The sequence below is a fragment of the Limulus polyphemus genome, unplaced genomic scaffold (assembly GCF_000517525.1).
Source record: "Limulus polyphemus unplaced genomic scaffold, Limulus_polyphemus-2.1.2 Scaffold3728, whole genome shotgun sequence".
Taxonomy (NCBI): Eukaryota; Metazoa; Arthropoda; class Merostomata; order Xiphosura; family Limulidae; genus Limulus; species Limulus polyphemus.
The window spans coordinates 15809-31652 of record NW_013669338.1 but is presented as its reverse complement, the minus strand read 5'-3'; the positions used below and the strand labels follow the sequence as shown (position 1 = coordinate 31652).

At 37.2% G+C, this 15844-nt stretch overlaps 1 protein-coding gene across 1 annotated transcript in view; it reads right to left on the bottom strand.

Annotated features, from left to right (window-relative positions):
- Positions 1-4999: 4999 nt before the first annotated feature.
- The window catches only part of LOC111088422, a 16200-nt gene continuing 5355 nt past the window's right edge, over positions 5000-15844 (bottom strand). The window contains exons 2-3 of the mRNA XM_022398503.1: positions 7208-7382; positions 5000-5474 (exon numbers count right to left, since the gene is read on the bottom strand). Of these exons, the coding sequence (XP_022254211.1) occupies positions 5388-5474; positions 7208-7382 (262 nt within the window). The 3' untranslated portion in view covers positions 5000-5387. The remainder of the gene's footprint in view (positions 5475-7207; positions 7383-15844) is intronic.

Below are 15844 nucleotides of genomic sequence, written 5' to 3'. Positions count from 1 at the left end.
TTGTCACGGTCCAGGACATTTCAGTTGGGACGAAGTGGACAACAGAACAAATGACGCTGCTGAAGATGTGCCACCTGAAGAAGCAACCGTCGAAGAAGAAACTCTACTCAGTTTTGAGAAGGGAAACGATGAAGTTACTACCACTGATGTGACTGTCATCGACGATAGAACATTTCCTGATGCAGCAGATGAACCCCATATGAAGCAGAAGCCAACGAGACGGAGACCAGTACGGAAGAAGATACGTCCCGTAAAATTAAGAGACTTTGTTGAATTGTAATTTTGTGTTTGTAATTCTGTACATTTAATTAAAACTACCCCCAATCTAGTAAATGCTAGGGCATTCACGAAGGAACAGGATATTTCTAGAAACGTGGTGTGACACTAGTCACGTGACCTAGCTGACGCAACACTGTCCCCTTCTTAGTATTGTTCGTCCCAAACAATAACCACACACAATAAACCAATAACAATAATCTGGTGTATATAAGATGGTCACAACGTGATGGGAACAGTGTAGGTAGTGAGTAATTGATCTGCAGTCAGAGAGTATTGTTGAAGGTACCGTTCGTTATAGCGTTTGTTTTAGCGTGAATGTTGAAATTAAGTAAAGTGAACGGTTATACCAAGAAGACCAAAGACATAGTGGATCGTCTCTCAGACGTGACTTTCCGGATAAAATGTTGTCGGCGAGGTAAGCCAAAACTTAATAAACTGTCAATCCCATTGTTTTTAAGAGATAAAAGTTCCTAATAGCATCTCAGCTAAAATTGGTTGGTCACAAAACTGTTTTGTTAGAAATATACCAAGAATATACAATTACACTAAAAGTTGTGATTTTCTGAGACTGTAATCTATATAAATATAATAGTACTGTCTGTTGTATGTCCATGTAACTACTTCACAGTTTGTAGATGGAACTTGACCAAAATTGATATGGAGGTTCATTAGGTCCATGCGGGGGTACATACAAATTTTCAGTTTTGCACTTTGCGGTTTTTAGGGGCATTTTTTACCACTACTTCGCCCCCTGTAGATGGATATTCACCAAATTTGGTATGAAGATTCAGTGGTTCTATGGGGAGATACATACAAATATCCAGTTTTGCATTTTGCAGTTTTTATGGGCTTTTTTTTTACCAGTACTTCGCCACTGTTGATGTGATGATGGTTTTTTTTTTGCTCTCGAATTATAAGTAGGAAAGGAAGGAGGTAAAATGAATTTCTGGGAATAATTCTGTTGGATTGCTATTGTTGTAAAGTTTATCAATGGCTGTGGTTAGAAAGAATAATCGAATTGAATGTGAAGGAATTTAGTTATAAACAAAGCGAAACAAAAGATGTAAATAAGAGATTAATACATGTGGCTAACGTAAAAAAAAGTTCTAAAAGGGACTTATGGACTATTTTCTGGAGAAAAAGTTAGAAAGGGGCAACGTTTCAACCCACTTACTTCTACATAAGAAAAAAATGACGATTGCTGGGGAATCGATAAACGATATAATTTTGTGGACCTCCTCTCTCCACATTTTGACCCCAAAACTGCAGTTTTTTTACATGTTTCGTATTAAGTTCGATATACTAACGGTGAAGACCGTGTTTTCCATGGCTGTCATGTTATATCCGCGTCCCATTTTCTAACCCTCTATCAACTCTTATCACTCTCCGAATAATGTGTCTAAAAGAACTAAACGTTGAAATTTGACTTTAGAAAATCACGATTTTCCATTAATTTCAAACATAACTTTTTATTTTGTAATAGAAGTTCCTAATAGCATCTCAGCTAAAATTGGTTGGTCACAAAACTGTTTTGTTAGAAATATACCAAGAATATACAATTTCTTGTTATAGATGAACAATATAATGCCATTCAAAATAGAAATAATTTAAAGTACTATATTACATTTCTCAGTAACGTACACGAGGGGGGAGGGGTTCAAGACCTATCTTTCTGCTCTTAGGTTCCCCCTCCCCCATGTGCCCCTTTTCTCAGTAATAGAAAATGTCTACAACTACTAAAAGATACGCCTAATTGCTCTTTGTGCACCAGAGACAACCCCCAGTCCCCCATAATCATCCCTAATACCTCTATTCCCCAAAAAGTTTGAAAAGTGCTCTTTTTTGTCCATGAGCCTCGCCCTGTTAATGTCCTCTACACGTTACTGGTGTTTCTTTAACTGTAAAAAGCCAGTAAGTGAACTTAGATATATCATGTTCTCAGAGTCTGGTGGTTAGAGTGCTCGACTTGCAATATTTGGGTTAGACTCCCGTTACTGAAAATACGTGCTCTTTCAGCCGTAGAAGCGTTATAATATGACGGGCAACCATTTTTTCGTTGGTAAAAGAGTAGTCCAAGAGTTGGCGGGAGGTAGTGTTGACTAGCTTCATCCCTCTAGTCTATCATTTCTAAATTAGGAACGGTTAGTAGCTTCGTGCAGTTCCTATAGATCGAATAACTTCAAAGTCTAAGTGTTTACTATTTCTCCAAGCTTGTTAAATCTATATTTCCGATTTTCTGGAACTGACGTATTAGATCATGCAGTAGGCTTAACCGTTTGTTGTTTTTGGTTCTTGTTTTTTTTTTTGGGGGGGGAGGGGAGATAGTATTGCCATTCAGCCTATAAATTTACTTATTTTTGGTATCAGTGTTTCTTTCTCTAATATGTCCAATGCTTTGCAAACTCAGTTTTAACATTGCAGTTACACCACAACTGTCACGAACCACGGTAGTGACTGATAATAGGGATCGCCTATTTGTTCTTCTTTATTATTATTTAATATTGTTCCACCAGCCTACAGCAAGAATGTATGTGAGTATTGTGATAAAACCTGGGCAGTATTACTAAACGCATTATTGCGCATTGTGTAGGGTAGTTTTCAAGTTTATTTGGCTACCTAGCAATTAACAGTGGTTGTATAATCGTTGACACCCAATCGTTTGAATGTAGTTTGTGGTTTATATGCAGATTCATAATCTACTACATGTTCACATATATGGCTGTGTGCAGACCATCGATATAATTTAATGTTTATATGGCAGGCATGACACATGTACCATAGCGATTATTAACTTATTGTTGCAACTGTATTGATGTCGCGTATCATTTGTTTATATATATATAGAGAGAGTTCCTGCCCTTTCGGACACGACTTTGCTGACAGGATCACAGTTTCTTTTTGTTTTTTTTACCAGTGCATGATCGATTTCGGCCATGTTATACAAACAACAGAAATATTTAAGGCGCGGTTAAAACAGTAGTATCAATTTCAGATTCGAGCCTCAGATCGGCAATCACGGTGATGGCTGCTGGTAAGTATCGAATTATAGCCAAATCTGCATGACTGCGAATTTTTAAATAGATATTGCAAATAGAGTAGACATCCTTGAAGCTGACTATAAGGAGTGGCAAGAATCGTGTAAGCAGAAGATGGCTATTCTTGGCGAAAGTGAGGCAGAAATTTTGTAGCTATAAATTTTATTTAGAAAATATTTAGTTTCAGATAAAGTATGCAGCAGCGATGGCTCACCAGAATTTAGTGTCACGACCCAAACTACATCAGAAATGGGGAAAGGTATATTAATATAATTAATTCATAATTGTTAATTAACACGTTTTCGACCTTGTAGAGCGTGCAGAATGTCACTCTAAAAGGAAATCTGACCAGCTGCAGCAAAACCGTGACTGGCCTTACTATGGTCAGCGGAGAGTAAGAAGAGAAAGTGGGAAATATAACAACTATAAGATATATTAAAAATACTTATTTGTATGCATATTTTATTATATTATGACACATTGTCTTATATTTGCATTGAACGTATATGCATGCATATCCAACATACACTGCATTTACATGAAATTATGAAACTCATGCGGTTATTAAATCTAGTCCATGCACCATTCCAGTATAGTTCAGTAGTTCAGGAGCAATAGCCAACCAATCTGCATGAAGCCAGTCCAAAGGTTATCATTGTTTCCCGAGAGATCATCATACACCAACTAAGTATTTTATTCAACTAAACCGCTTCAAATAGGACAGTATTGCTATTATATATATATATATATAGAGAGAGAGAGTTACGTACATGATGAACATTATAACTTCAAGAAACAAGATTAATTAAAAAAAATTAATTTAAAGATAGGGAAAAGGGATCCTCAAAAAATTACAGAAACAAGATAGATAGATTAAAGTGAAAATGCAATCGCGAAAAAGTAAACAAACAAGCTTAAGGTTTGAGACACAGTGTTGAAATTATTTTCTCAAGCTACAAGTTTCTATTTTGATACCTATCTTGTTTCTGTAATTTTTTGAAGATCCCTTTTCCCCATTGTTTTAAAGCCTACTAGCGGCACAGCGGTATGTCTGCGGACTTACAATGCTAAAAACCGGGTTTCGATACCAGTGGTGGGCAGAGCACAGATAACCCATTGTGTAGCTTTGTGCTTTACTTAAAAGAAAGAAACAAACCATTTTTAAATTAACAATTTTTAATAATCTTGTTTATATAAGGCTTCCACTTGAGAAAGCTAAATCCACTAACATTCGATCTTTACTCAGCTAGATTTGTTAATATTTTTACAGTTTAGACTTCAGAGCAACAAATTATCCAAAAAATGGCAACGAAAAAAAAAGACCTCATTCCTAGGTATAATGTAATTGTTTTATTTTTGCGAATTACCTCAAAACGTGCCCACCATAACACAACAATATATATATACGTCACTGAAGACATCTACAACAGAACAACTTAATATCAGTAGATAATGTTTTAACTGTAAGCTGAGTGAGTAACTTAGCAACACATAAAAATATATAATTCTATGTAGCAACGCCAAACTAAGTATCACTCTTGATTTATAGGTTTCCACTGAATTAGTAACCAACGGCTGAATAATTTTTGGTTCCTTCTCTGTTCCACCGAAGGTTACTTTTCTTTTCACGAAGGTCATCACATCTTGAGTAAGTTGGTTTGCAGAAATCACCTTGAAAATAGTAGTTTTCTTCACAGGAACCTATTTGTTTAGTATCGAAACCAATTAAAACCACTTTGTCTGTTGTAAAATAATCGACAGGCAGCGTTTAGAAGTCCATTCTGTCAATTGAATATGTTGTTGTTGAGTAACGTACAACGCCGAAATCACACGGTATTCCAACCCTCACTACTTTGTCACCTGGTGGGACAGCGGCAAATTTACGGATTTACAACGTTAAACTCCGATGTTCTTATTACCCGCGGTAGACAACGGTAGAAAGTCTAAAACAAACAAACCTTCACCACTTCCAGTACAACAACAGAACCATTACAAACAATGGAAACTTCTTTATTCCGACTCATCAGGAATGCTACCCCTGTTCTGAGAACGTTTATAGATTTCTGATTGGTTCTAACTGTCGTTGCCTGAGTTACTGATGAATCCAGTGATGTTAATAGCTTCTTCGTATGACGGAGGAAGCGACTCATCGGGATTCTCCTGTCGATAAGAAAGATATGTTAGTAAATTTTACATTACCAATAAATGTGATTTGGAAAAAAAGTCACAGAAAAATACAACAAAAAATAAACAAACATACTCGGTATTTAATGTGATGTTATACAAACATTTAGTTCGTGTCTATATAACTCTTAAAGGTATCACAGCTGAATAAAACAAAATCTGTTTGTTTGTCTTGAATCTCGGGCAACGCTATTCGAGGGCTATATGCGCTAGTCTTCCCTAATTTTGAGGAGATAGACTAGGTGGAAAGCAGCTAGTCAACACCACCCATCGCCAACTCTTGGGCTACTCTTTACTAACGAATAGTGGGATTGATCGTCAGATTATAATGCTCCCACGGCTGAAAGGGCGAGCATGTATATATGGTTTTGTTCAATATATATGTTCGATATTTCTTATGTCTTTTCTTGTAAAGATGCGCGTACTTTTGTGCTGGCTATATCAAATACAGGACTGGAAGCATGCCGAATTGTTATTTGTTTTTACCTTATTTATATTCACACATCTCTATAGAAATTGGGCTTCCATGGTAAATATCCACTTGTCTCTTTTCATATTTAATGCCGAAAAAGGAAAGAATTATGGCTAAGAAGTGACAATAGGTTTCATATGAACCTGAAACTGATTGACACTTTGTCTAACCAGGAATTTAAAAATTATGAGTAAAACAGTTAATATAAGCAAAAATAACTAGGGTAATAACTCAATCGGATACAAAAACAAAAGTTGTTGTTAAGCTATTTATGCTCTGTCCACCGCGTGTATCGAAACCAGATTTTTAAAGTTATAAGTTCTCAAAATTACCGCTGAATCAGCGGGGTGTAGGGTGCTCTGGTACAGAAGGTGAAATCGTATCATAAATTAACGACCATTAAAGATCGTTTGTTTCGAATATTTGCGCAACTCTACACAAAAGTTATGTTGTTGTTTTTTAGCGCAAAGTTATAAAATTGGCTCTCTGCTTTCTCTTTACCGCGAGGAATCGAACCCGAAAATAGTCGTAACTCCGTAAACTTACCGCTAACCACCGGGGGACATGGCTGTCTGTACTAGCCGTTTTTGAACACAGCTAGTCAACAAGCAGACACTGCCATTTCTTGAGTTACTGCAATCGAATAGTAGGACCTGATCATCACCCTTATAACACATCCATGATTCCAAAGTGCGGATTGCGATCTTGTGGCAACGAGACAAGATCCACGGACCCTCAGAGTCATATTGTTGCTTTAATTTATTAGTTATTTTATATTTGTTTGTTTGTTTTTGAATTTCGCGCAAAGCTACACGAGGGCTATCTGCGCTAGCCGTCCCTAATTTAGCAGTGTAAGACTAGAGGGAAGGCAGCTAGTCATCACCACCCACCGCCAATTCTTGAGCTACTCTTTTACCAACGAATAGTGGGATTGACTGTCACATTATAACGCCCCCACGGCTGAAAGCATGTTTGGTGGGATGGGGATTCGAACCCGTGACCCTCAGATTGCGATTCGAGCGCCTTAACCATCTGGCCATGTCGGTATTTTATATTTAAATGAATACAATTACTTAATTTCAGGAAAAGGTTTATAGTCTTTTTATTTCTGGTGAAGTTTTTACTTACATAATAAAAAAACGAATATTATGCACGCTCATACACATATACATACACACACACATATTTATATAATGCAAACAAATATTGTATATTTTTGTTGTTATTCTGAGCTTACCATTGGTGAATGGAGTTTATATCGAAGAACTTCATCGTATGTCGGAGGTCTGTTGAGACTCAAGTTAAAGTAGCTGGTCGAGTCAGATGATATAGCTTCCGAGATATTTGGTATACAGCTATTTATTGAGGGACTACGGTTTATATTCCTCAACGATATGTACAAAGAAAGTGACCTGTAAGGGTAATAAATTCAATTTTAATTAAAATTCTAACAAACTAAACGTTTTAACCATTCTCTTGTAATGTTACAATTTGCTTATTACATCACATAGCATAAATTTACCGATTCTCATTGTACCACCTTATTCACGAAATCTTTTTTTTTTTAACTTTTTAATTATAGTTGAATAATATACAATAGTAATGAACCAACTTCTCATTTACATTGCCATGTAATAACTCTCTTTTTATTTATTAATTAATAGGAGTTTTTGTACAGTTAAATTTACCATAGATCAATACAAGCCAACCACTTGAAAATGGCGACCTAACTGTACGTGGGTTACAAGAGCACATAGTTTACTAGGTTCATATTCAGTTGTTGGAATACTAAACTTAATTTATTCCTATAGAATTACCAAATCTTGTGAATAATCTAAGCAGTCTCATGTATTGCGTTTGTTAAGTAGTGGTCTTATCTAGAAAATGTAGAACAATTCGTGTGCAACATTCAGGCATATCACAAGTTTTCAACCTGCTTTTATTAAAATAAGAGTTTTGAAAATGTTTCGTGTTGTCTGGGGTTTTGGCATAAGCACGTACTACAGAAGACCGTTGAAACAATTTTGTTCTAGTTGACTATGTGTCTTTGTTGGTCTCTAACAGATTGTATCTACTTCGCCCGTGCAGACAGATGCTGCTGCTACATCACACATTGTTTAGAAACAGGTCATTGACAGCAGTATCCTTCCCTGGCCAAGTAGATATGTACAGGGTTACAATCATTGTCTGTTGCACGAGAATGACCAATCACGTGGTGATGCATATCGCTTATGTGTAAAATTGAGGTTACCTGTGTTTGCAAGGAACATTGATTTTGGGCAATCTATAATCCAATGGCGATACATCTTGAAAAAGAAAGCTGTTGGCCAATCAATAAGTCTAGTGTCTTATGAAGGTGTATTTTTTCTCTCAGATTGAATCTCAGTCTTTAGTTAAATTCAGATTTACTTTGTAATTAGTCTACATGTATTTCTCATTATAAAGCAGATCCATCTGATACTTGGAAAGAAATCAGTTAATATGAGAATACCACAAGTAGATAGAAAGGATAAATTTTGGTGCCTTGATCACAGAATTTATTGTACTAGTTTTTTTTTTTTTACTTCTTGAGTTTAAACAAGTTTAAAGTAATGCCTTTACTGAAAGAATGGCATATTTTCAAAGTAGAAGTTCTCTTGACCAAGAGAGAGTACTTACTTTCAGAGAGAGAGACACACACAGTTTTATAAGAGAGGTGTTGAGTCCAAAAGAGTCCTCTCTTGGACAAAGGGCTTTTGCTTTGCTGTGAGGGTCCCTGTCATACATCAACTTACAGCTACTGACTTGGCTGAAGTCTGGTGTACTTAGACTAATAAATCAAACTTTGCCTCTGAGGATTGTTCCTGGCACAAAAAACGCAAACAAAATTGAGGGTAACTAAAAAGAATTATACCTAGGAAGTTTGAAAACATTTAGAGTTATCTACACCTTCAGCTCTGGTCAAGACCACCCACTAGCAGCTGAGAAAGACTGGAAGTGTTGAGACTGCAGGTACCCATAGATAAGGATAATGAATTATGGGACAGTAGACAGCCTCTCTGAGCCAGGAGGTATTTTGCAGCAGTGACTATGGCTTCTGATGAAAGCTGGGGTCATAAAGGGTTGTATGAAGAGTTGATGAGTGCAACTCATTGCCCTGCTGCCCTGCACCAGGAACTGACTACTCCTCCAAGTATTATAGTCTCTGGGTACATCTCTTGCCCTGCACCTGCAACATCAATGGCATTTCAAATAGGCATTGGCTAGGACCTCCAAGTAGTATAGTCTCTGGGTACATCTCTTGCCCTGCACCTGCAACATCAATGGCATCTCAAATAGGCATTGGCTAGGACCTCCAAGTATTATAGTATCTGGGTATATCTCTTGCCCTGCACCTGCAACATCAATGGCATCTCAGATAGGCATTGGCTAGGACCTCCAAGGGCAAGGCTTTTGGGTGGTATTACAGTTTTCTGTGAGAGAAGCAAAATATATTTTGCCCCAACATTCAAATATGCCGGGAAAAAATCTGGATCACTTCTTGAGATTTTCCAATAACCAACTGCCTGGAATGGATGGACTAAGGAGCAGGCTGTCAAATGCCCAATTTTGAGGCTAGATGAAGAGATATAGGAAGACTAGGGCAGTCACCATCGAGTTTCACTGCTAATTAAGCCCTGAGAATAATCAAGTGATCCACTGGGTTTAGTTCAAGACTTGAAAGAGGACTGGAACCAAGAGTCTACCCATTTATACAGATGTTCTGCATCAGTTGCATGGTAAGAAAAACAGATTGAAAAGACAAGCTCAATGAAAAGTTTGTCAATAGCTTCCTGTCAAAGCCAGTGAAGCACCACTTGAGAGGGACATCTTTACAGGTAGTTTTAGCCATTGCCAAGTATGGAGTTTTAACTTTGGGCTGGCCATTAAAGATGATAAGATTTGCAGTGACAGTTAGAGTGGCTACATCTTAGAGGTAATGACCAACTCAAGTAACTCAACAATGTCAAGCTATAGTCACACTGACGGTAACCAGCCACCTGCACATCCTGAGATTGCAATTCAGGCCCACTCATTGGATACATGTCACAACAAATGCTGATGGTACTGCCACTTTGACATCATCCAGGACAGAAGTGAAGTGTCTTCTTTGTTTGAGATGGTGAGGCACTGAGCAGCAAAGACAGCAAGGTTATTATTTCCAACCAATAGCTCAGAAGAAACCACTAATTCAGTGCTATGCCTAGCAGCAAAATAGGCAAGGTTAATGGCATTTTCCAATGGGTCAGCAAGTACAGAAGAATGATCAGCTTGTGGTGGATGCTGTAGCCAATGCTCTGGAAACCAATAGAATCCAGGTTGGATCTGACCACCAGCTTGTGGGAGTGCAGAAGGCTACTTGCACTAAAGTGTTTAGTGGTCAGTCCAGTATTCACAGGGTTGGATGGTGCTTGGTACATACCTGTGCGGGTAACAGGGCGAGAGATTGCATGATTGGTTGACACAGGAGTAGTTAGAATGGCGGTAGACCTCACAATATATCAAGCCCTCTAAGTGAGACCATTACTCTGGCTAAAGGCTACTGATTTAATTCTAGAGAATGACAGTGGACCAGATTTTAGAGTAGAGATACACCTTTGGCTCTGCATAGGAAATGCCATTCGCCAAATGAAGGTGGTCATCTCCAACCCTGGATCTGGTATTGGAATCGTCATGATGAATGTGCTGCAGAAATTATTCGTCAGTTTTGCCTCCAATGCTTTATGAATTATAAATGTCTGATAAATTAACTGCAGTGCTAACTTCTCTAGAATACTAGAAACATTGCCAGTGCTGAAATACGGTGGGTTTTGAAGAATGTTGTCATAAAACCTTTGGAGAGTGCTTGGTCAGGAAGAAGGAAGGTATGCCAACGTTTTGTGTTGAGTTTCAATGGACTAATGATGTAACACGCATTAGTGCCTTCCCTTTATTTTGAACAGACGAATGTCTAGACACATTACACGGTTCCCATTGGTTCAACACTTTCATTCAAGCATCTGTATACTGGCCTAAAGCTGCTTTTAACATGAAGGATGGCTTGTCTGAATTCCATGTAATGTGGTTTGGCTTTTATTACACATCCACGAATTTTAAGAAGCCAATGGAGCTTACACTGAAGGAACTGTAATAGGAGAGATCCCTGATTTACATTGATGATGTCTTAATGTTTGATCACATACTTCAGTTTGTGGCTGAGAACCTGAGAATGGTATTCCATAAGATAAATCAGGCTTGAAACTGAAACCAGGAAAGTGTTTGCTTATGTGCAAGAAGAGGATCTTCTCAATCATACTGTAGAAAGAGATGGAATCTCTACAGACCTGATTAAGATAGCCATGGTGAGAAATTGGCCTTAACCTGTGACCAGTTTTCTTTGTTTTACATGAGCTTAATGATAATTTGTGGCCAGCTTATCCAAGTCAGCAGCACCACTGTATGTTCTCACAAAACTAAAGATGCACTTTGATGGAGCAAATAATGTGGCCAAGCATTCCAATACCTAAAGTTAGTTTTAATGCTAGCCTATGCACAATAAGATAGCAAGTTCCTGTTCGACACCAATGCCAGTGACAATGGAATTGGAATAGTGTTATCACAGTTACTTGATGGAGTAGAATGTGTAATCATGTATATTCTAGCAGTATGCTCATAAATCTCTAATTAAATACATATACTATACATCAAAGAAAGAACTGCTTGCAGCTGTTATATTTGTGAAATATTATTGCCACTACTTGTACCTGGGTAGATTCTGGTTTACTGAAGTGGCCAATAAGCATTGCCCAAGCCAACAGCATGGAGACCTGGATGAATTATCTTGCTGTACAATGATATCTTGTCTGTTTATGGAATGTTCTGATCCTGAACAACATGTTCGGATGGAGACCATAGTCATTTCTATTAAAGCAAAGGCAAACCATAATGTAAGAGAATCTGCTGGTGGGTAGATGCCAAAATTAACACTTCAGGAGCTCAAGAAAGAGCAATTAAAGAACATCTACTTAGAATGGTCACTCCTTACCATGCAGCACAAGGTAAAGCCCAAACAGTATGAACAGAAGAGCATAGAAATGATGCACATAAGCTGTGGTACAAGTACAGGAATGTGTAGCATACCATTACAAAAAAACATAAAGCCATGATTCTTCAACTGTGCTGTAGATAGTGATCCCCAGAGTGCTATAGAAAGAGATTATTTAGAATTTGAATAACTCAAATACTGAAAGGCATCAAGGTATTAACTGCATTTGTGCTAACATTTGATGGTGGTTCTTTTTGGTCACATTCAAGTCAAGATGTTTGGTGATGGTAAAAATATTGTACAATGTACACCACCTACAGAAAAAAATGATCAAGACTGACTAAACTCTAACCGAGAATTCTTGGGTTTCTTTTGAAGAGAATAGCTTTGGATATCACTGGTGCAATTCCAGAAACTGAGAGAGGTCATTGGCATATATGTGTCACTACTGATTTCCATAACATGGAGTCAATTTTATCTAGCAGCTGTTCTCTGAGTTGTGTAAAGTGTTAGGTGTGGTGAAGATATCCACTTTGCCTTATCATCTCCATGGTAAAACAGATAATACAGACTATCAAGTAGATGCTAGCGAAATCCTGAATAAACTGACTGGAATTAACTATTGCCAAATACGATAAACAGAGCAGGAATCTACTGGCTATTTACCAAACATGTTCATGTTCAGACAAGAAACACTAATTGCTGTTGACGTGGGGTATGGTCCTTTCCCACAAGAAGATGCCCCACAATGCTTACAAGAACAGGTGGGATAGTAAGGTCTGAAACAATCCATGCACACGAGTTTGCCCAACAACAACTAGGAAAGGTTGCTCAACACAAAAGAAGTACTATGAAAAGAACAAAGAACAAATGTTCCAGTGTGGAGATTGGATCTGGTTCTGGTACATGTCTGTAGCATGGAAGCAACTTGGATCCAGCTAGTACTTCTACAAATTGATCCATTAACTTACAAGTTACAGCAAATGTGAAGGACATGAAACACATTATTAAGCTGTATAAAAAAGATAATATACTGGTACACCAGCTTGATCAGGTGTCTGAGAATGGGAATGCCATCTCAGTTGAAAGGGCTTGTGATCCATACTTTCTGAACTATCAAGTGGTATTTCATGGTATGATGTAAGCAACACATTTTTGTGTCTACCTCTTTATTTACTTCCTAAGCTAGAATTAACATGTGACTGAAATATCAGTAACTGTAAGGTCATTGCAGCCCTTTCTGAGCCCCTGTGTGAATTTTCTGCTGTAAAATGTTTCGAGAGAATAATTCCCATTATCTAGCTAAGTAGTGAAAACTCTTCAGAGTATGCTACCCTATACTCACTAGATTCTCACTTATATACATGGGAAGTGTGTTATATACTGAGATACAGTAGTAAAAGCATGAATAGTGAACTTGGCTGATTATTATTTTAGCTAAAAAGTTTTATTTTGTCCAAATTTTTCCAGTGATTATTTATTTAGTGATGCCTGAAATGAAAAATGAGTTGAGTTTGATGGTTCTTAGATAGCAGTACAGTTGCTACTAAGCTGTGGTTTCAGAATGTAACCCGAGAAGTTCCCAAAAGTAATCAATGTGGGAGCTCTAGGCAATCAATTATAAAATACTAGAGTATTTGACAATTCGTAATGTTAATATATGTATATAAATAATTGTATGTTTGTGGCCTTACACAAATATAAGAACATTATATAAAGTCATTCATAAGTGTTGTAAACATGAATGAATCAATTACATAAAACAACAGTATGTAACAAGATCGTGGAAACAAAGGATTTGATCTCGACTTTTGATGAGTGTGAGGTTTACTGTCATAATTCACTTGGAAAGTAGAGTGTATCTGTTATTTCCACTAATACTAGTAAGAGAATGTTTTAATTTTAATCTTGAAATAGTTGACAGGTAATGAATTCTTATGGAAGAAATAAAAGTAACAAAGAAACTCAAACTGCATTTGCTATAGAAAATCTAGTATTACCTGGGGTATGGAACACAGTTTTATCTGGTATTTGTTGTAACTGAGTTTACTTAGTGTTTCTCATAAAATAGTGGAAAATATTTCAATTGGATCAAATTGAAATATTCGTGAGTGGGTGAAATTATCACTGTTAAAAGAGATTCATAGAGACAAACATAAATATCATGACAAGTAAAAAAATTGGTGTATTCAGTGTTATATTTGGTTGTGATAAATTATTTTTAGCCATGCAGATTGAAATAATTTCAATAAGCACATAGATTTACTGGAACTTTTCTTAATGTTTCATTATAAGATGCATAATTAAAACATGAAGATGCAGTCTGTAAATATACCATGGGTAAGAAAAAAGTAACATCCATGCAGTAAAAACTTTATAAATTAGATAACAAATTTGTACAAAATTTGTGAATGAAATAAATTCTATAAGGAAAGACAATGGAAGCATTAGTGAAGGCTAACAATCAAAGGTAATATTTGGTGTCACCTGATCCGAGTCAGCTTGAATGTGTAGGAACCTGTTGCAGTCTCGACCTCTATTTATTCCTCTTGGAACTAGGTGCTGTCTACGTGACAACCAGATAATAGGAAGAAGAATGAGGCTGGGTTGAAGAGTTTAGCGTTCCAATTGTCTGGCAGGGACAAAAGAGGGTAGCATGGCTACAGGTAGCTAATCAATCAGAAACCTGTTGAAATCTGTGGATCAGGGAGTTCTCAAATTCTTGAGATACATGTTTTATGGGCAATGTAGTAAATAAGCACATGCAGAGTTTGTAGAAATGCCATTGACCAATATCTGAAGTCATGGTTCATGGTTGTTACCATACATTTTGATTTCTTTAATTTATGTGCTCAGCTGAACTTTTGACTAACTAAAATACATCAAACTTTACAATTGTAAGTGAACTTTCAGTATTTAAGGTCGAGTTTTAGCCATGGTCAGTGTTTTTTTTTCTCTCCTACCTTGTTCTAGTTCCAGTATTCCAAAAGATTTTCTCGCTCACTGTATCATGTACTCCTCTTCTTTTGACATTCCCAAATTTCTCTAGGATGTCCAGGACTTTCTATACAGTGAGAGAACTGATGAAGTTGTTGAATCTAGGACTCCTGGGACTGGTTTGACGTTCACCATGCCTGAGCTCAAAGGCCAAGTAGCCACATTCCCTAAGTCCAAAAATGTCCCAGTAATGGAGAGCACGATGGTAAACATAATCTTGTTGTCGTCAAATGAGCGCAACCAGCAAACTGCTATTCACATTGTTACTGTTTGTGTCACCCAAATAGGAAGTCAAGGAAGAGATGAATAAGGGTGCACTGGTGAGATGTCCCATTAGATGGTGGACCATCACTACCCAGTAATGGCGCTAGATGTGTTCCCACCTTTAATAAGAGCACTACATTTTTGAACCTAAGAAAACGTTCCCAGAGCTTGGATCCACTTGAAGGTCGACCAAGTGTCGGGAAGTTAGAGGTGTAAGGGATTTCTAGAATACATTAACCACTGTTGATGTTACGAGTATCTGGATTAATATTTCAGCTGTGGCCACTATGACATCAGTCAGATAGTAAAGCATTTCCTTCTACACAACCACTATGCTGGGGGTCTAAGCTAGATGAGGGTGCCTCAACTTTACAGACTTTGATCCAGAAAAGGAAGGAAACGTATGTCTCAGCAATAGTTTGGGTCCCACCAGCCAAACAAGCCTTGAAGTAAGTACATAGAATGTCAAAGGTGAAACTTCCAACCAAACCATGTGTGTGTATGTATATATATATATATATATATTATTCTTTTACACTATGATTTATAAGTAAAGGGTCTACTAATACG